The 19,844-nt window shown below is 36.2% G+C and overlaps 1 protein-coding gene across 2 annotated transcripts; it reads left to right on the top strand.

Annotated features, from left to right (window-relative positions):
* The first annotated feature begins 3,107 nt into the window (after positions 1–3,107).
* Positions 3,108–13,370, top strand: LOC109218883 (DNA-directed RNA polymerase 3, chloroplastic). Of its 2 annotated transcripts, none has more exons than XM_019383279.1 (21): positions 3,108–3,665; positions 4,297–4,713; positions 5,341–5,544; positions 5,645–5,778; positions 6,099–6,168; positions 6,711–6,769; positions 6,926–7,043; positions 7,319–7,432; positions 7,840–7,968; positions 8,058–8,474; positions 9,012–9,062; positions 9,220–9,290; positions 9,631–9,715; positions 9,850–10,002; positions 10,453–10,527; positions 10,735–10,824; positions 11,243–11,290; positions 11,387–11,501; positions 12,295–12,398; positions 12,480–12,625; positions 12,779–13,370. In XM_019383279.1, exons 1-20 carry the CDS (start codon positions 3,636–3,638, stop codon positions 12,588–12,590), a joined length of 2,595 nt encoding a protein of 864 aa, XP_019238824.1. In that variant the 5' UTR covers positions 3,108–3,635; the 3' UTR covers positions 12,591–12,625; positions 12,779–13,370. The 2 variants fall into 2 exon arrangements, with proteins under 2 accessions (XP_019238824.1, XP_019238825.1); XM_019383280.1 differs by lacking the exon at positions 3,108–3,665 and adding an exon at positions 5,019–5,095 and having other exon boundaries at positions 4,625–4,713.
* Positions 13,371–19,844: the final 6,474 nt, after the last annotated feature.

The raw sequence follows: 19,844 nt of genomic DNA, 5'->3' as shown, positions 1-19,844 counted from the left end.
TGCCTTGGTCTTGGTATGCATTTTTGTTATAGATATTATGGGTATGTCGGGGCCCCGTTCCGGCTATGTTGCAACACTTATGTTCCTTTAGAGGCTCATAGACAGGTGTCGACTCATGTATAGTTTGGTAGGCCTTGTCGGCTGGTTTTTGTTGTATAGTCTCTCATGGTAGTGTGGTAGCTCGTACCTTATATATAGTTTCTTGATTGTCTAGTCATCCCATGTTATGTATGTTCATGCCATCATATTTTATTGTTGGTTGTCCATGACCCATGTCTACCATTTATATTGATTTCGTCAGCCCTAAAAGATAATAAAGAAGGTTAGATAAAATGTATGTTGGTACTCGGTAAGTATGGCCGGGTGCTAGTCATGGCCCTCTGTTTGGGTCGTGACAGGTACGGTCAATTTAGTCGGTTTTCGAATATCCATTGACACCCCTATCTACAATAGTGTTAAAATACTCCCAAAACCCTTATCTCTCAATTAGAGATAAGGTGTATTAAAATCTTGGCCACTTCAAATAACGGAAAGCTAAACTCTTAATAGAAAGAGTTAACCTTTTAATGAGCTATACATGTAATTACCAGAAGAAAAAAAAAGAGCTATACATGAAGTGAATACGAATTAATCGTAATCAAATGGTTTTGGATGATTACACCAACATAAAAGAATAATACAAACAACGGTGTGATTTTTTAATTAGCTCCGCTCTTTATTTGTAGCATTATAATATTAGAATGAGTAATTTTTTTTTTTTTTGCATTGAAGAAGCATGGAGAAAATGAGAAAAATGGCCCCTCTAACAATGAATGTGACCGGCAACCCAAAGTAAACTGTGAATGTAACTGGCTATTTGTGCAAAGATAGAAATTCAACATAACTATAACAAAACATAAAATAGCACCTATGGGTGCAAGAATTAGAGATAAGGTAATGCTACTCTAAATGAGTAGAAATGGCGTGGGGTAGCCACTTTTTAAAGTGGTATTTACTTTTTATCCAACATTTTTAATGCTGAACAAAAATAGCTACTACTCTATTAAAATTAATACGAAAAGACGAAGTTACCCTTTCTTCTATTTCATCCCACTTCCCAAACCCAAAGGCAAACCACTTCCTCGTTACAGACCACTTCTCCAACTTTATTTCTTTTTCTTTTTCTTTTGGTTGGTTAGGTTCTTGTTGTCTTTTAGGCTTTAGGTTTTAATTAATCTGATAGTTATTATCTGTTATATGTCGTGGTTTTGACTATACTGTTTCCATTTAGTTGATGGGACCCTTTACCATTTTATGAAAATGAATTTTGGTAATTGTGTTAAGGACATGTAGTCCTAAAGTTAAATTCAAAAGTTAAGGACATGGTCTTGAACTTAGAGTTTCAAGTTCAAAAGTTAAGGAAATGTAGTCCTGAAGTCCTAAAGTTAAGTTCAATAGTTAAGGACACAAGTTCAAAAGTTAAGGACAAGCAGTCTTTAACTTACAGTTACAAGTTCTAAAGTTAAGGACATGCAGTCCTTAACTTACAGTTACAAGTTCAAAAGTTAAGGACAATAGGTCCTTAACTTTGAATTCCAAGTTCAAAAGTTAAGGATAGACAGTCCTTAACTTACAGTTACACGTTCAAAAGTTAAGGACAAGCAGTCCTTAACTTACAGTTACAAGTTCAAAAGTTAAGGACAATAGGTCCTTAACTTTGATTTACAAGTTCAAAAGTTAAGGACGCTTGGTCTTGAAGTTTGAGTTCCAAGTTCAAAAGTTAAAGACATGTAGCCTTGAAGTCCTGAACTTAGAGTTCCAAGTTCAAAAGTTAAGGACATGTAGTCGTGAAGTTCAGAAGTTAAGGACATGTAGTCCTGAAGTCCTGAACTTAGAGTTCCAAGTTCAAAAGTTAAGGACATGTAATCCTGAAGTCCTGAAGTTAAGGACATGAGCAGAAGGGTATTTTCGTCCGGACAATTAAAGTTTATTAATGCAGTGGCTAAAGACTAAAGACATTTTAAACGGTAGCTTAAAAGTAAATACATGTGTTATTAGTGGCCAACCGTGCACTTCCCCCTCTAAATGATTGCTCTCAATTCTTGATATCCCATATGTTTACAATAGTGTTAAAATACTCCCAAAACCCTAAGGTGTATTTAAATCTTGGCCACTTTAAATAAAAGAAGGGATAAACTCTTAATAGAAAGAATTTAACCTTTTAATGAGTTTTACACAATACGAATTAGCCTGAATCAAATAAGTTTCGAATGAACGGATGTTTACACCAACATAAAAGAATAATACAAACAACAGTGTGATCTTTTAATTAACTCCACCCTTTTTTTGTAGCATTATAATATTAGAATGAGATCTTTACATAAATAGTCAGTCAAATTTGTTGTTTACGTTTTTTAGTCAAATATGTTTCGAATAAACGGATGTTTACACCAACACAAAAGAATAATACAAAAACAGTGTATTTTTAATTAGCTCCACCCTTTATTTGTAGCATTATAATATTAGAATGAGATCTTTACACAAATAATCAGTCAAATTTATTATTTACACTTTTAGTCGATATACATAAATTAAACACAATTATACACATGATATATATATATATATATATATATATATATAAAATTCTGTCAACTAATTTTAATTTAAGCTGTTGGATGAACAACTATTTAGGTTATTATTCAAGCTTGTGATAAAATTTGGGGCACTAGAAAATTGTATAGCCATTAATGGACAGTATTATTCCATTTCTGTCATTCTAAAGAAAAAGAAAAGGTTTAAGTTATACATATTCCCAGTGTAAATTTTTCTTTACATCATCAGCTACTTTTAAGTTATAAAGGCAAAATATACTAGATAATTTCTTTCATCTATCCAAGCATTAATAGATAGAGTTATCTGGTAGTTATTGCTGGTGGAAAGTGGCAAGTATCCTATCGAATTAATCAAGGTGCGTGCAAGGTGGTCCGCACACCACAATTATAAAAAAAAAAAAAGTTATACCTTCATCTACCTTTTTCTATTTTTTTTAATTAAATTATTTGAGATATTAATTTTTTTCTGGCCACATATATAGGAAGAAGACAAAAAGAGCATACACAAATTGCAAGAAGTTGCAAAAATATCATATCCCTACAACTAGCCATAGAACCTCAGGGTTTTAGCAGAGGTTTTTGTTTTTGTAAATTTTACTCACTTCATCTTCTTCCATTTCCCTTCCATTTTACCTTATCTTCTTTCTCTTCTCCTTAAACAACCCCACCCCCCTCCCCCCACCCCCCCACCCACCACCATTAAAGCTGGCTTCTACAGCTTCTTACTCTCCAAGTCCAACATCTCAATGGAGAACTCAAAAACTCCCAAAAAGATTCAATTTTTATGTCATTCACAATCAAGAATTTGGAAAATTATCTCAAAGTTCATCACTTTCCACTTCTTCATTTCCCAAAACTCTTAAATTACCTGTAATTCAAATACCAATTAATAATATTCAGTCCCAAACAACAGTGTGTGTATCCACAGATGAGAATCTTGAAGAATTGGTGAATTTGCAGAAAATCCCAAATGGGTTTTTGAATAAAGAATCAAATAAGAGAGTTTTTATTCAAGACCCACCTTGGGTTTCTTCACTTTTTATGAATAGTGTGTTTGTTAGAGCTAAACAGGTAATGTTCCGATATATACTATTAACCATGCTTTTAGATATGCTCCCTTTGTACCAATTTATGTATCACAATTTCCTTTTTAGTATGTTCCAAAAATGTCACCTTTCTATATTTAACATAATTTAACTTTAAAATTCTCATTTTATCCTTAATGAGATGATTTATAGCCACACAAATGTCTTTGCCGTGCTATTGTTATGAATAATTTGTTTGTTAGAGCCAAATAAGTACTAACTATGCATTTAGATATATTTCTTTTGTCCAATTTATGTGATGCACTTACGGTTTAGTTTGTCCAAAAAAAGAATGATATCTTGATATATTTAGAAATAATTTAACTATAAACTTCCCGTTTTACGTTTAATGAGGTGATTTATAGCTGTACAAATATAGTTTACCTATAATATGAGATGATTTGTTTAGCCAAGTAAATATTTATATGTTGTTTTAGACCACTAACTTTGAAAGTAGTCTTTCTTTCTTAAGCTTCATGCCTAGTAAATAACATGGGACAAAAGAGTAGCATTTATTCTAAAATAATTGTTTATTCAATTTAATAAAGATTTTTATTAAATAGATCATTGATTTGTTTGTGTGTCCCTTTACTTATATAGTGAATGATTTCGATCAGGTACGAGGAGTGAGAAGGGAATTTAGAGAAATTGAGAGAAGGAGAAGATATGCTATGTTGAGGAGGAGGCAAATAAAGGCTGAAACAGAGGCTTGGGAGCAAATGGTGGAGGAATATAGGGAGTTGGAGAGGGAAATGTGTGAGAAGAAACTAGCACCCAATTTGCCTTATGTTAAAAAACTGTTATTGGGTTGGTTTGAGCCACTGAGACAAGCTATAGAGAAGGAGCAGAATGCTAAGACGACCGTGAAACATAGGGCAGCGTTTGCGCCACATATTGATTCTTTGCCTGCTGATAAAATGGCTGTAATTGTGATGCATAAGTTGATGGGATTGCTGATGATGGGTGGTAAAGAAGAGAGGTGTGTTCAGGTCGTCCAAGCTGCGGTGCAAATTGGCATGGCAGTTGAGAATGAAGTGAGTGTTGCATTTTGTAAAATGTCCGTTTTGTTGCCCTCTTGTGACTTCGTGTTATATTATGCATCTGACTTTGTGTTATATTATGAATCTGACTTTGTGTTACATTATGCATCTGAATGATGTGTTTTACAAAATATTTTGTAATGGAAGTATGCTACAAAAGGAACTAAAGAGATGCTTTTATAAGAACTCGAATACATCATCATCCAGTAATTGTATGTATAAGAAGGGCTGGAAGTATCTGTAATTTCTGATTAAAATTTATCGCCTGTTAATTTAATGGCTCTCCGTTCACCTTTCAGTTGATTATGAAGGTGTTGAGTGGCTCAAGTTGCGCTGCTCAATGCTAGGAATCGTGCCAAAACCATTTCATTTTAACGTATGTGCTTCCCTCTAACTCCTTGATTTGCTTCTTTATTTAGCTAGTTTTGCACAATTAAACCGTGTCTTATTGTGCCAAACTCTTTAAATAGTATTTGCCTGTTTAGGGGATTTACATAGCCAAGAATTGTCCTGTTGTTTGGAGTAGTAAGTGCTATTATGGGGGTAAACAATATTTTATTTTCACTTTAAAACAATGGTATGCCAGTAATTTGCAAATTGATTGCATTTATTTTATCTCAGGTTAGGATTCATAATTTCTTGGAGAAAACAAAGAAACTCCAGAAACATATGACTGGAGCTCAAAGTCAAGAAGATATGAGTAGGGACACAATGATTCTAAGGAAACGGGTCAAAAGCTTGATTAAAAGAAATCGAGTAGTTGAGGTGAGAAAGCTGATGAAAAGTGAAGAACCCGAGTCTTGGGGTCGGGACACACAGGCTAAGGTTTGTTATTTAGCAACTTTCTTCTCTATGAGAGCTACTAATGGCCGACATTTTAGGTAAAAATCTTATCTTAGTGGCTGCTTCTCTTAATCTCATGCAGTTAGGATGCCGGCTTTTAGAATTATTAACAGAAACAGCTTATGTGCAACCTCCAGTGGATCAGTCTGCTGATACTCCTCCTGATATTAGGCCTGCGTTCAGACACGTATTCAGAATTGCTACAAGAGATCCGGGGTCAGAACGTCTTCCTTTTTAATGGTTATATCCTAAAGGAGTATAATATCATACTACTTATTCGTGACGGCTATATCATATCATAACAAAATCTCACTAAAGAAATTATTTTGGTGATAAGCTGTGTGTATACTCTGATACTCAAACATGCCAAAAGCAGCTATCCCGAGTTGATTTATCTAGCATGAAGTTCTTATTATAAAAATGCATGCTCTTAGGTGTTGCTTCCAGATTGAAGACTCGGTGTCTTATTTTTCGTTTCACAAAATTGTTTGCGTGTCTTATTTTTTGTTTCACAAAATTGTTTGTTGTGCTTGCAGGAAGAACATTGTCAAGAAGTATGGTGTCATCGAATGTGATCCATTGGTTGTTGCGGGAGTTGACAGAACAGTAAGTTATTCAAACTTCTTCTGTTTTTATCATATCCATATTTATGATTATAAGTATTCAGTTAGTTTATTTTATAGTATAACTTTAGCCACCCTGCAAAAGAGGAGTCGTACTGCAACTCTTTTGGTTGTACATAAGCTAGAAGGTCTTGCTGGATTCTGTTTCTTTTACTTGTTAAAGTGATAGCATGTTCTCTTTGCCAGTCAAAGGGTTTTGAACTGTGTGGAAAGAAGAATTTGAATTGAAACTACAATATTGCCCCTGTTGCATGAAAATAGAATGCTGGTGTCACATCAGGCTTGTTGGATTTATTTTATTTGCTGTATACCGCCACCTTCACATCCATTTCCTAGGACCTAAAAAATGTTTCAAAAGCCAAAAATACAAGTTTACTGCGCAGCTGCCAGGGAGAAAGAACAAAGAATTTCTTATTTAGGTCTGCCGAATAAAGAAAAATCAGAGATTACTTGACAGTTTAATGACTATTATGCCGTTATTGATGTGACATTGTGCTTCAGGTTTCTAATATTTACTTATTGCAGGTTAAACAGATGATGATTCCTTATGTGCCTATGTTGGTGCCACCCAAAAAATGGAGAGGGTATAATCCTTTTTCAGCTTTTAGCGATAATGTCTCTGCGATCCTTTGTTTAAGTTTTAGTTGTAGTTAAGAGGTTTTATCAGTCTGAGAACATGATCAGGTCTGCATTCAAGAGAATTTTATCGGGATTTAACTATCTGGCAATATTTATCTCAGGTATGACAAAGGCGGATACTTATTCTTGCCCTCCTATTTGATGCGCACACATGGATCCAGGAGGCAACAAGATGCTGTAAGAAGTGTTCCCGCGAAACAAATGCAGCAAGTTTATGAGGTGACAGCTTGATTCTTAGTGCTTCATTGCTTCCAGATTATAAAGCAACCGAGTCGTGCAAAGTAATGCTGCGAGTTGTGCTCAACTGAATCGACTCTTTTCATTCTGTTTTATTTAATTATAAAATCTGTTCATCGTAGTTCCAACAGTGATACACTGAATCCATCTTGGGGCTGCTGATAACTAACCTGCTTCTGATTGTGCTCTAATAGACAGCGCTGCAGATACTGTAAGATTTTGACCTGTGTATTAATTTGTTCCGCACTCATATGCAGGCCTTGGATACCTTAGGAAGCACTAAATGGAGAGTGAATAAAAGGATACTAAGTGTGGTTGAGAGTATTTGGGCTGGAGGCGGAAATATTGCTGGCCTAGTGGATCGCAAAGATGTAAGAAACACTTCCGATGCTACTTTATCAAAAAATAAGAAAAACTATTTTTGTTTGTTTTTTAGGTTCTAGTTATAAGTATCTGAATTTTGTTTTACCGTCTTATGAGGAGATACAGCCGAATTACAGTATTTGTCAATACCAATCTGCTAAAATTCCATTTAATCTTATGTGGCTGATTCTAAAAGTTTATCTGGAAATTTCTGTCCCGTATAAGTATCCAAAAAGTTGTTCTATACTTCATAAGTTTCATATGCTTAGCGTGTGATCTATTCTGCTTAATATGTTCAGTTCTCTTAGCTGTAGAGGTGATGGTTTCTGTAAAGAAATTCCGGTGGTTATGCCATTTCGAATACCTGATGTCCTTTGTAGGTTGTGTTTCATTGCAAGAAATTGTTTATTTGTAGGTTCCCATACCAGAGTTGCACTCTGATGATATAATGGAAGTGAAAAAGTGGAAATGGAGGGTGCGAAAATCCAAAAAAATCAACCAAGAGTTGCATTCCCAAAGATGTGACACAGAGCTCAAGCTTTCAGTTAGTCTTCTTTTTTGGAACTCTTCTTCCTTTGTTTATGCTTTGCTTATTTAGGAGTAAATTTAGAGCTGGCTTTCTTTTTGGTCTAGGTTGCTCGGAAGTTGAAAGACGAGGAAGGATTTTATTATCCTCACAATCTTGATTTTCGAGGACGTGCATACCCTATGCATCCTCATTTGAATCATTTGAGCTCGGATCTATGTCGGGGAATCCTTGAATTTGCTGAAGGACGACCTCTAGGAAAGTCAGGATTGCGTTGGCTGAAAATACATTTAGCAAGTCTTTATGCAGGGGGAATAGAGAAGCTCTGCTACGATGCACGCCTTGCATTTGTAGAAAACCACATTGATGACATATTAGATTCAGCAAACAATCCTCTAAATGGAAATCGATGGTGGTTAAATGCTGAGGATCCTTTTCAGTGCTTAGCAGCTTGCATTAACCTATCAGAAGCTTTAAAAAGCTCGTCACCACATACTGTCATCTCCCACCTGCCTATTCATCAGGTAGAATACTTACATCCTTACATTTTGTCTTCTGTTCAAATCCATTTTATCTGATTGGTTTGATGGTTAAAGGATGTAAAAAAAAAGTTAATCTGTAGATAAAAATAAGATACGTAAATTAATGTTGAAAATGTGAGATACTATACCTTGCACTCATAATTCCTAACTCATTTCCCATGTCAGTGGCCGCTTTCCGCTATGTAGTTTTAGTTGGGAGGAGAAATTGGATGCCTATGTCATTGAACCCCTCCAATTTTCTAGATGCATCTTGTTCATAACGTGCTTCATCAAATTTCAGTGCCTTATTCTGTGGCATGCCCACTCAATCAGTTATTTTCAAGTTCATGCTCTACCTCTGCATTCCACTGATTTAAGGATTCAATAATTGTCGGTTTATTTTTCCCATCGTCTTTGTGCTGAAAGTGTTTGTATTTGACGTTCTTCTTTGGTTTCTGGTGTGACTTTTTGTTTGTTTTAAACTGATTTAACTTGTCTATTCTGTTCATGTTAACAACTTTCTCTTCATTCTATATATAGGATGGTTCATGCAATGGCCTTCAACACTATGCAGCTCTGGGAAGAGATAGTGTATGTTTGCTTTTCTATTTCGTATTTTTGATTGTTTTGACTCTTTCCATGATTAGTCAACTTTAGCTTGTTCAATGATGTTTATCTTCTGTGCTGGTTTTCTTATATGCTAGAGTTACTCTTTATGCCATCTTCTGATGTTTTGCAACTTTAACAGATGGAGGCAGCAGCAGTCAACTTAGTTGCTGGAGATAAACCAGCTGATGTTTATACTGAAATCGCTCTGAGGTATATTAGACTGTCTGAAATCTGTTCTTAAGTTACACGTCAAAACTAGGTTCCCTCTTGTGGAATTTAAGTTAAGTTTTTATTTTGATATTTTGACCGATGGATCTATCTACTGCATGTGGAGCATATGATTTTTCAGAAGGCTACAACTTTTTAGCATTCATTATTTATATTTTTATTGTCGTAACCTATATCAACTGTGTTACAGTTATCTACCCCAGAAAGAAAAAAGAGTATAACAAACAAAGTAATTGTGATCATATTAAACCACCAATATATTCGCGATTTTTTTTGTATTTTCTTTCCTCTAATGATTGTTGAAAACAACTATTGATTACAGGGTTGATCATATTATCAGAGGAGATAGTATCAAGGACCCTGCAACTGATCCTAATGCTTTACTAGCCAAACTCCTAATTGACCAGGTTTTCATTTGGTTATCTGTCTTTCTATCTTATTATCATAATCATCTCTCTTTTAACTTCAGGTTTCTAGGCTTGTTGCCTCTAGTTTTTAAATTATACCAATTAAAAATATCTGGTGTTGTCGAGACTTTCAGGTTGACAGGAAATTGGTGAAGCAGACAGTAATGACCTCAGTGTATGGTGTTACCTATGTCGGAGCACGTGAGCAAATCAAAAGAAGATTGGAGGAGAAGGGTCTTATCGATGATGATAGGCTGCTGTTTACTGCATCTTGCTATGCTGCCAAAGTAAGCACTGATTGTCTAATATTATAGGAAGCTACTCGCAGGTTTCTATTACCTAGTCATATATTCTTTAGTTTTAACTTAGGTCACTGAATCTACTTGTTCTGCTTCTTGAATGATTGTTGCTACTGATTTAATCAATACATACCTTGTATGGACATTGCCAATTTTCACATGACTGAATCCGTACGACAATATAAGACATTTATTCCAAAGTGTCTTGCCTTCATTAATGGGATATCGTGGTGTTCTAATCTTTTTCACCCATACCATTGACCAAGAAAAAGTTGTCGTAAGAGCTTACTTTATCAAAAGAAAAAAAAGGAAGAAAATTTCCGTAAAAGCTTTTGCCAAGGCTGTTGCAGGACTAACCAAACCATTGATAGTGTAGAGAAGACTAACTGATTCAGCTTTATGTTTTGACCATATATTTGTTCACATGCTTCTCCTCAGGTGACATTAGCTGCTTTGGGGGAGTTATTTCAAGCGGCACGTGGCACAATGACTTGGCTTGGTGACTGTGCTAAGGTCCATACAACTTGCACCTACCATGGACCCTCCCCCTTCCCTTAATTCTTTTCTATAGGAATTTTCTTTGACTATCTAGCTTTCTTTGTTTTCAGTTTATTTAGCTATTTAATGTTATTATTGGATAATACAACTAATACTACTAATAGGGTAATCTCAAAACTTGTCTGGTTTAACTTCAAAAGTTTAACTAGTGACATTTAACAGGTGATTGCTTCAGAAAATCAGCCAGTTCGATGGACGACACCTCTGGGGCTCCCTGTTGTGCAGCCTTACTTTAAAACTCAGCGGCATGTTGTAAGTGCTTTTGTAATCAAGTACAAAGTTTTTCCCTTGAAACCTTTTTTTTTTTTTAAATAAATTCGAGGGGGTTTCTTATATTGTTTTGCAAGTTGATTTTACATGTTATCACCAATAACAAAGTTGCCTATTTTAACTGTCAAAATAGTAGGAGTTTGCTTCATAGGATTTTGCATACATCACAGGAGGAATGATTATGAATAATTCATGTGACATTTATAAGAAATTAACTGACATGGTGATCTTTTTTCAACTGCATGATATGCCTTGAATGAAGATAAAAAACTTTTTTCTGTTTGACAGGCGAAGTATTTGGAAGTTTCTCCTTCTGTCCTCTTCAGAAAAATAGGCTATGAATTTCAAGTCACTCATTCAACATCTATTCATGCTAATACTTTACTCCGTATATGTGCAGATAAGAACTTCTCTTCAAGTTTTGGCTTTGCAGCGTGAGGGTGACGCAGTAAGTAATACTTATTATGAATGCTTTTGTTGTTGTTCTCTGTTAAGATTTCATAGTTAAATGTGATGCCTATTTTATTGCTATGTTGAACCCTAGGTTGAGGTCCGGAAACAGAGAACTGCTTTTCCTCCCAATTTTGTGCACTCACTGGATGGTTCACATATGATGATGACCGCTGTTGCTTGTAGGGACGCTGGACTACAGTTTGCAGGTCTGCCTGCCCTTTTCTTTTCCAATAATAACTATTAGTATATAGAGCTTTTGACCACTTATATGCACATTATGCATGCCTACATACAACATACAGAAGTTGAAATTGTGTTTCTAGAACTTAATTGTGAAAAAGTTTAGTGCAACGGTTTCCTAAATTTAAGTCCTTCGAATGAAGAAAGGTTTTGTTGTCAGTAAACTTCAGTATGGTGGGATTTTTTTTGCTAGCCTGGTGCACGAAGCATCCCGTGTTCACATAGGATCCGGGGGTCCCAAGGGGGATGTGATGTAGGCAGCCTACGCATCAGTGGCTGATTCCACAGCTCGAACCCGTGACCTATGGTGGGACTTCTTTCAAAAATATCTTGATGTTGAGTTGGCTTTTTGCCAAGAGAAAGAGAACTGTGTAAATTTTAACATAGGATGCTTTCTCGCTCAAGTTTCTGAGTTTGATAATCTAGCCGGAAGGAGCGTGTCATGATAGTCGTAAAAGTCCACTTTCTATCACGGCTACTATAGCATGCTACCGGTATGTAAAAAATGATACAGTAAATCTCTCTTCCGTGAAAAGATTATTTTGATCTGGGATTCTCACTCCAGGCAAAACAAACTCATATGGGTAAGTTTAACAGAACTTATGTTGGAATGGTCATTGTCGTATATAAACTCACTAACTATTAGGACTTCTAAAACTTGTGTTAAAGTTCATTTACTTGCTATTCGTTCAAGCATTGTTCTTGTTTGATACATTTTTTTTAATTGAGAATATTTATCAAATTCCTCATCTCTTGTAGGGGTACATGATTCCTTCTGGACTCATGCATGTGATGTCGACCAGATGAACAGGATACTCCGCGAAAAGTTTGTGGAGCTGTACAGTATGCCTATTCTTGAAGATGTAAGTATTTTAAACTGATATTACTTATTCGCTTCTCTTTCACAAACTGCTCTTATGTTATACATGATATCTTGTTTGCAGTTGCTCGAAAGCTTCCAGAATTCATATCCAGCATTAATATTTCCCCCTCTACCAAAAAGAGGTGATTTTGATTTAGTGGAAGTTCTCGAGTCGCCCTACTTCTTCAACTGAGGAACTGATGACGCTGAAACCCTTTGGACGAAATGGTATGTTTTGTTATCTGAACAAGCATGAAGCTTTTATGTGAGGATGATTGCTAGGACTTGTATTCCGATGATACATGAGAGCTTTATTTCGTTCTTGCACTGCGCTACCCAAATAGTCCATGTTCATCACGGTTTACTACATATGTTCTATAGGACGAAAAAGTTAGAAGCCTCGGACATTTGCAGTAACATTGTTGCATAGTGCATCGGAGAGTATGCAAGTCCAACTTCAAACAATGAAAATCCTGACTAGCGCTACATGCAATACTAGGAAAGTAGAAGAAGGTGTGGCATCCATCTCTGCTTTATAGCTGAAAAATCACAGCTATGTACATTGGTTCAGTTTCTTTTAGATGCTGTACAGATATCTCGGGGAATATGATATAGCCGACTCCAACTTGTTTCGAATTGAGGCGTAGTTGTTGTACATATATCTTGGAGGGAATTGTAACTTTTGTAGTTTAGGGTGAACCTATTTAATGGTGCTCTTGATATGTATAGGCATAGAAATTAGGGAACTGTTGTTGTATCTATTACAGGAAACAGATACTTTTGAGCTTTTGCCCTTGTGGTCCGGCCCTTCCACGGACCCCGCGTATAGCGGGAGCTTAGTGCACCCCTTTTTAAAATGCTTCCTCTACTAATTTTCTGGAACTTAAGGACTTAAACTGCTATGTAATTTTCTGATATTTTCTGTTTCTTGACGGTTGAGAATCCTTAATATCATTTGGAGGAAATCGTTCGACATAATCCTTTACAATTTGAATAGAAGAAAATGACCTTGCAAAAAGATATCTTGTGTTTTATTTTCAGTAGGGGTGTACATGGACCGGGTTGCTTCGGTTTTTATCAAAATCGAACCAAACCAACTATATCGGTTTGGATTGGTTCGGTTTTTCGGGTTTTTCGGGTTTTTTGTTATTTAAATATTGTTTCGATTTTATTTTATAAGTAAATATATATTTAGTAAAAATATAAAAATTGGCAAACATATTAGGCAGAATAGACTCGTAGGCACTTGTACTTGTTAGCGTTTGTTATCCCGGTCCCTATACTCAAAGAAGATTCATCCAGACACTTATAGTTGTTCAAAGCCAATATTTTAAACCCCTCTTACCTCGCGTGTTCTTCAAATCTCTGACATGGATGACACATCAGTGGCCACGTCAAATTTTTTGTTATACATCATTATAACTTATTTTTCACATTATTTTAAAATTATTCATTTCCTTTTCTTTTATTCCACCATTTACTCCATCTTCCTCCTCCCTCGCCATTTTTATTCTCCATTCACAAATTTTAAAAATCTCCTAACCATCACTGTGTGCGACCCCTCTTCGACCATCCTTCACCTACAAAGCTTCTTCACAGCCAACATTCCACCATAGCATCACCAATCAACCACCAAAAGCTAAACCGGCCATCAATAATGACCACCCGAAAGACCAACATCACCCAAATTTTTTTGAAATTTCACTACAAGAAAACTAGAAAATAGGTTTCACCGGCGATCTTCTTTCATTATTTCTATTTCTTTTCTTTGCAAAGGCTATCTTCCAAAGTAGGGAATAGGGTGTGAGAAAAAAAACTCCCCAAAAATTGATGCAAATCTGGTACATGTTTTGGATCTATAGCGACGAGGGATGTCATTGTTTGGATGAAGATATGGTGGGGAGGGTACCGTTGCTGTGGGTTTTGGGTTAAAATGGGGGAAGAGGAGCAAAGTGAAGAAGGGAGGGAGACAGTGAAGGGGGGAGGGGGGCGTCCTTGGTGGGCGACAGAACATAAGAGAAAGAGAAAAATCACCTATTTGGCCTTTTCTTTCTTTTCTAATTTGATTTTTTAAATTTTTCTTTTTTTTTCCTTATTTTAATCATAAATTTTTTACGTTCACGCTCCTTATATGCGTGAAATACACGATTTTGTTCGGTTCAGCGATTAAGTTGCCACATAGACCTGGTCAATGGTCAGAGGGGTTTAAAATATTACTTTGAACGAGTAGAGGTGTCCAGATGAAACTTCATCAAATTTGGGGACCGGGATGACAAAGTGGCACAAGTATAAGTGCCATTTAGCCTATTCTGCCATATTCTAAAATTCACCTGTGCCATCAACCACACTCAGATATCAGCAGTCGATCAAGCATGAAACATCGCAATACTAACGTAGCATCATCGGTTTACATCACCTTGCCCTTTTTACTGAACATATACCCCCATCAAATCACTAGAATCGCAATACCATTTCCTTAATCATCTGAAGATCAATTCTTTAATCACCTGCAGCTGCCCGTGCTGCTTAAGAATTTATTGACTTTCCATTATGAACTGAACCGTAACCTTACACACACGAATCCCAATCTTCCACAACATATCGCATATACCATACCACACTAGTATAACATGAGAACTCCATTCCCCTTCCTAACCACAAACATCTACGCACTCCACCAGTCAAGAACTCTCCATCGACCCCATCTAGAAGAGAAATCATTACAAATTCCATGCTTCGCATGCCCATAGACTATATATACGTCTCCAAACCACGGTAGAACTCAACCAGGACTTCCTCCCGATTCCATTTGCACAAGCTAAATCGCCAGGACTGAATCCTTCTTCCCAAGCCAAGCTAAGCAAGCTGTCAGAACTTCAGAGCCTTGCTGCACAATACCTGTAAAAGTTCATTGCCTCGAACATATACGAAGAATTAATCATATCCTTACCATACTGATTCGGTCTACTATCAAGCTATTCCATCTATCTAATTTCCTTTCTGATCCATCATCAACTTGATATTTCTCCCTCGCCGTTGCATCACAATGCCTCAATCCAGGCTCACCACACGAGACTTGAGCATGAGACCACACTGTCTAAGACCCATAGGCCACTGAATACGTTCTCAGATGTTTCCAGAAATAAGACCTGTGCAACCTAGAGCTCTGATACCAACTTGTCACGACCCGGAACTCCCACCCTCAGGAGTCGTGATGGCACCTACTCGTAGAAGCTAGGCAAGCCACACATNAATTTTTCAAGAATCCTTTCTTCTCCAAATCAATTGTAAGTCGTTTTTAACCAACTTTCTTCATCTCTTATCATCTTTTAGCATGATTTCAACTTAAAATCAAGGATTTTCATGGGGGAAATTGGGTGTTTTGGGTAGAACCTAGGTTTTTCAAAAATTGGGGATTTGGACCTCGATTTGAGGTCCAATTTCAAAACAAATTATATATTTGAGTTCGTGGGGGAATGGGTGATCGGGTTTTGGTTCGAACTTCGGGTTTTGACCACGTGGGCCCGGGGGCGATTTTTGACGTTTTGGCAAAACTTTGGAAAATTCATTTTCATGCATTCAAATTGATTTAATTAGCGTTTATTTATGTAACTAAGTAATTTGTGACTAGATACGAGCGATTTGGCGGTGGAATCAAGGGGTAAAGCTATAATTGAAACTTGAATTGTGTTCGTGGCATCGAGGTAAGTGTTTGGTCTAACCTTAGCTTGAGGGATTAGGAGTTGAGTCCTATTTGCTATGTGATTATTATTGAGTACGACGTATAGTCATGGTGACGAGTATCTATATATTGGTGTCTAGCATGCCCGTGAGTCTCTATATTGTGATTATCATGACTTCGTTGTGTCTTTCATGCCTTGGTGATGGTTTCTATTTGTTGTATAAAGTTTGTGGAAAGAATTGTGACTTATGAACGTTGAGGAACGTTGGCTCTAGTTGCATAACGAATTGTGATAGTGTAAGAGATAATTGAACCTCTAGAGCGGTGGCTCGAGTTGTGAAGTGAATTGTGAAGTAAAAGTGAGAAAGAGAAGAGATCATTATGTTGCCCCCTTGCCGGGCTATTGTTGAGTTGTGGTTCCCTTGCATTATGTTCTTAATTGATATTGCGGATACTTAGGTTGATGATTCTTTGTGTTAGGTAAGGATTATGGTTATAGTTGAGGTAGTTAGATGTTGGAACAAGTTTGAGTATAGCCGAGGTAGTTAGGTGTAGTAACAAGTTTAGTTATAGCTGAGGTAGTTAGATGTTGGAACAAGTTTGGGTATAGCTGAGTAGGAGTTGAGTTAGGATTGGTTATAGCTGATCCTTTCTTGTCGGGATGTTTGTCTTGATATTGTTGTTCCCTTATCGGGGAGTTATTATGTTGCTTTTGTTCCCTTGCCGGGATTCCTTGTGATCTTGTGTTGGCTTGTAAATGGGAGCGGGTGGTACGCCTACCACAAGATTTAATGAAATGGGAGCGGGTGGTACGCCTACCACGAGATATAATGAAATGGGAGCGGGGGTACGCCTACCACAAGGTATAATGAAATGGGGGCGGGTGGTACGCTTACCACGAGATTTAATGAAATGGGAGCGGGTGGTACGCCTACCACGAGATTTAATAAAATGGGAGCGGGTGGTACGCCTACCACGAGATATAATGAAATGGGAGCGGGTGGTACGCCTACCACAAGATATGAGAAATTGGATCGGGTTGCACGCCTGCAACAAGATGTGAAACGAGAGTGAAATCTGCATTTGTTTCCTTATCCTTGTTAGAAGTTGAATTTTGGTTTCCTGATAATTCTCTTGAAATTTTGTTTTATCTGTTATTCCCCGAAGCATGTTTCCCCCTCCCATCTTTATTTGTTTATTTCTGCTTTACTTTCTGATGTATATTGTACAACTGCACATGTTTATTTGATAGTCTGGTCCTAGCCTCGTCACTACTTCGCCGAGGTTAGGCTAGGCACTTACCAGCACATGGGGTCGGTTGTGCTGATACTACACTGTGCACTCTTTTGTGCAGACCCCAGTGTTGTAGACTTTGGACCGCAGTGGGATTGCTGATTCTTGTTCATTAGGCGACCCGAGGTAGTCCTGCAGGTGTCTGTAGGCCTTGGCGTCTCCTTCCATTTACTATTCCTGTTTCTTTCATGTATTGCAGAGACAGTGTTGTACTTATTTCTTTCAGACCTTTATTTGTAGTATTCTTAGACCGTCGGTGATACTGTGACACCAATTCTGGGTGGTCGAGGTTCAAACAGTTGTATTAGATATTCGTGTTCAGATAACTTATTGCTTTATCTTCCGCTTATGTTAAATTCCGCTGTTTAAAAGTTAGTACTTTAAAACTTTTAATGAATATAAAATGGGTAAAAAAGTAAAATGTGCAAATAATTGGCTTGCCTAGCTCGCATTAGTAGGCGCCATTATGACTCCGAGGATGGGGAATCCGGGTCGTGACTATTTGATAAGAATACAAATATACAATACAATATGAAAGTACTCCCTCTGCCTTATAAATTTCCATTTTAATTTTATTTAAACAAAACTTAATTCAAATTAAGCATAGATGCTTTCAAGGCCATTCAGTTTCATTTTCTTAATTGAATCTAATGCTATGATTACATGTTTTGAAAAGTTAGAAAGAGAAAAGAGCTACTGGGCTATTAGGATTTTCACAGTAGCCGAGAGCCCGCGTGAATGATTTTGGATGCCAGGAAAAGTAAATGACGTAATCAAAAGGGTAAGATTGCCCACTAGGGATATCAGCTGTCAGCAGCTACAGAAACCGCCTTTATCAGCCAATGGAAATATTCAATACTAGTGAACTTGGTTATAAAAACGTCATTATATTGTTCTTCTTTTCTTTTTTTTTTTTTAGTATTTAATTAGTTTTAAAAATTCATATATTTGTATGATATTCGATAAAAAGTTAATTTTAAGGCAGGTCTTGATCTCAATTCCATCTCTTAATTATAAGGTCTTAGCTTTTGAAATTAGATTAATGTTTTATTATCAGTAGCAAATCAATTAATAGCAATCAAGGTTGCTGCTGAGTAAGTTTTGTTACGTTACTTGTCCGCTCCAAAACAATCTTTTAATTAGGTTATACAATTACGTTAACATCTCTTCAGCTTTGCCAAGTTATGTGCCTGCTTGGTTTTTCAGAAATGGCAGAATTAACACAATTCACATATAATTATTAGTCTTATTCCATTGTCGCATTATCAATATTTTCAATATAAAGTTGCTAAAATATACTGCTCAATCAACATAAGCAGTCTTTATTTATATCAATAACTAGTTAATTTGTCCGCGCTTCGCGCGGTTTAGTAAATTTCATAAACTAAAAAATTTCAAGTTATACATCTTATTATTAATACTTCAATTAGATACTTATAAAAGTTCTAGAGATACTTGGTTTTTGTATAATAATCTGTATATATGATATGTTTTCCTAATAAGAAGTATTCTTTGATTAATTTACTCTTATCTTTCTTCAATAAATGTGCAGTCTACTATTATTGTTTACTTCTAAAAACAATTAATATTAAAACCATGTGTATAAGGCTATAAAAAAGGTAATATAAATCAATTCTTAAAGTATATAAGTAAAAGCAAAAAAGAAAAAAGGAAAAAGCGAAACCATGACTCCCAAATCCAAGGAATCAAGCTGTACATGAATCTCTTCTGTGATAATTTTTTTCCATTGATTTTTTTTGTTTACCTATTTATCTAGTCCTTTCCTTCTATATTGAGAAATTTTACAATGTGTGAGACTTGCCACATCATACTTGAGTGAGGCTATTTATCGTTTGACACATGGAGCATGGACCCCACCCTACACCATCACTTCTCAGTCACAATTCACCTACTCTCACTTCCGGTCATTCCTCATTTTTTTTCTTCTAATTCATTCTCCTCCCCACGGACTTCACCCCCTATATATCCTCTTCTCTTGTTATAAGTCCTATAATTATTATTTTTTTACAAATCCATTCGGTTAGCTCTTCTTTCCCACTGAACTTTGTACCCAAATAAGAGGTTTGAATTTATGAAATATTTCAATCACATGTCAGAAACACAAGACCCAGGATAACAACAAAAAGATGAATTTTGAAGCGAGAAGCTCTCACAAAATTAAAGTTAATTAGCTTAATCAATGAGCAAATGCCAAAAAAGCTCAATTCGAAGAATAAGCGGATGAGAAAGACATTTTTAGTCTCAACCCTTGCATTCAAAAGGGGTAGAGAAATTCATGAAGAAGGGGCAGATGGCTGTAATTCTACTTTCTGAAGAAAGAGAGTACTCTTCGACTATTTTGCTTATAATTTGAAAAAAGATGCCTAAATAATATTTTCATTCAAAATTTATAAAAGCTGCACAGCCATAGATGTACACATGCCAAAAATGAGTAAAACAGAAAAAGAAAAT

The sequence above is a fragment of the Nicotiana attenuata genome, unplaced genomic scaffold (genome assembly GCF_001879085.1).
Source record: "Nicotiana attenuata strain UT unplaced genomic scaffold, NIATTr2, whole genome shotgun sequence".
Lineage (NCBI taxonomy): Eukaryota > Viridiplantae > Streptophyta > Magnoliopsida > Solanales > Solanaceae > Nicotiana > Nicotiana attenuata.
Note: the sequence above shows the minus strand (reverse complement) of the source record. Positions and strands in the feature narration are given on the sequence as shown.

Excerpts from the sequence above, each read along its gene's own strand:
- LOC109218883 (XM_019383279.1), top strand. The coding sequence starts at position 3,636 with ATGAATAGTGTGTTTGTTAGAGCTAAACAG. Across the intron at positions 7,433-7,839 it reads GCCTAGTGGATCGCAAAGAT|GTTCCCATACCAGAGTTGCA; the intron begins GTAAGAAACACT and ends GTTTATTTGTAG. Across the intron at positions 9,716-9,849 it reads CCAAACTCCTAATTGACCAG|GTTGACAGGAAATTGGTGAA; the intron begins GTTTTCATTTGG and ends CGAGACTTTCAG.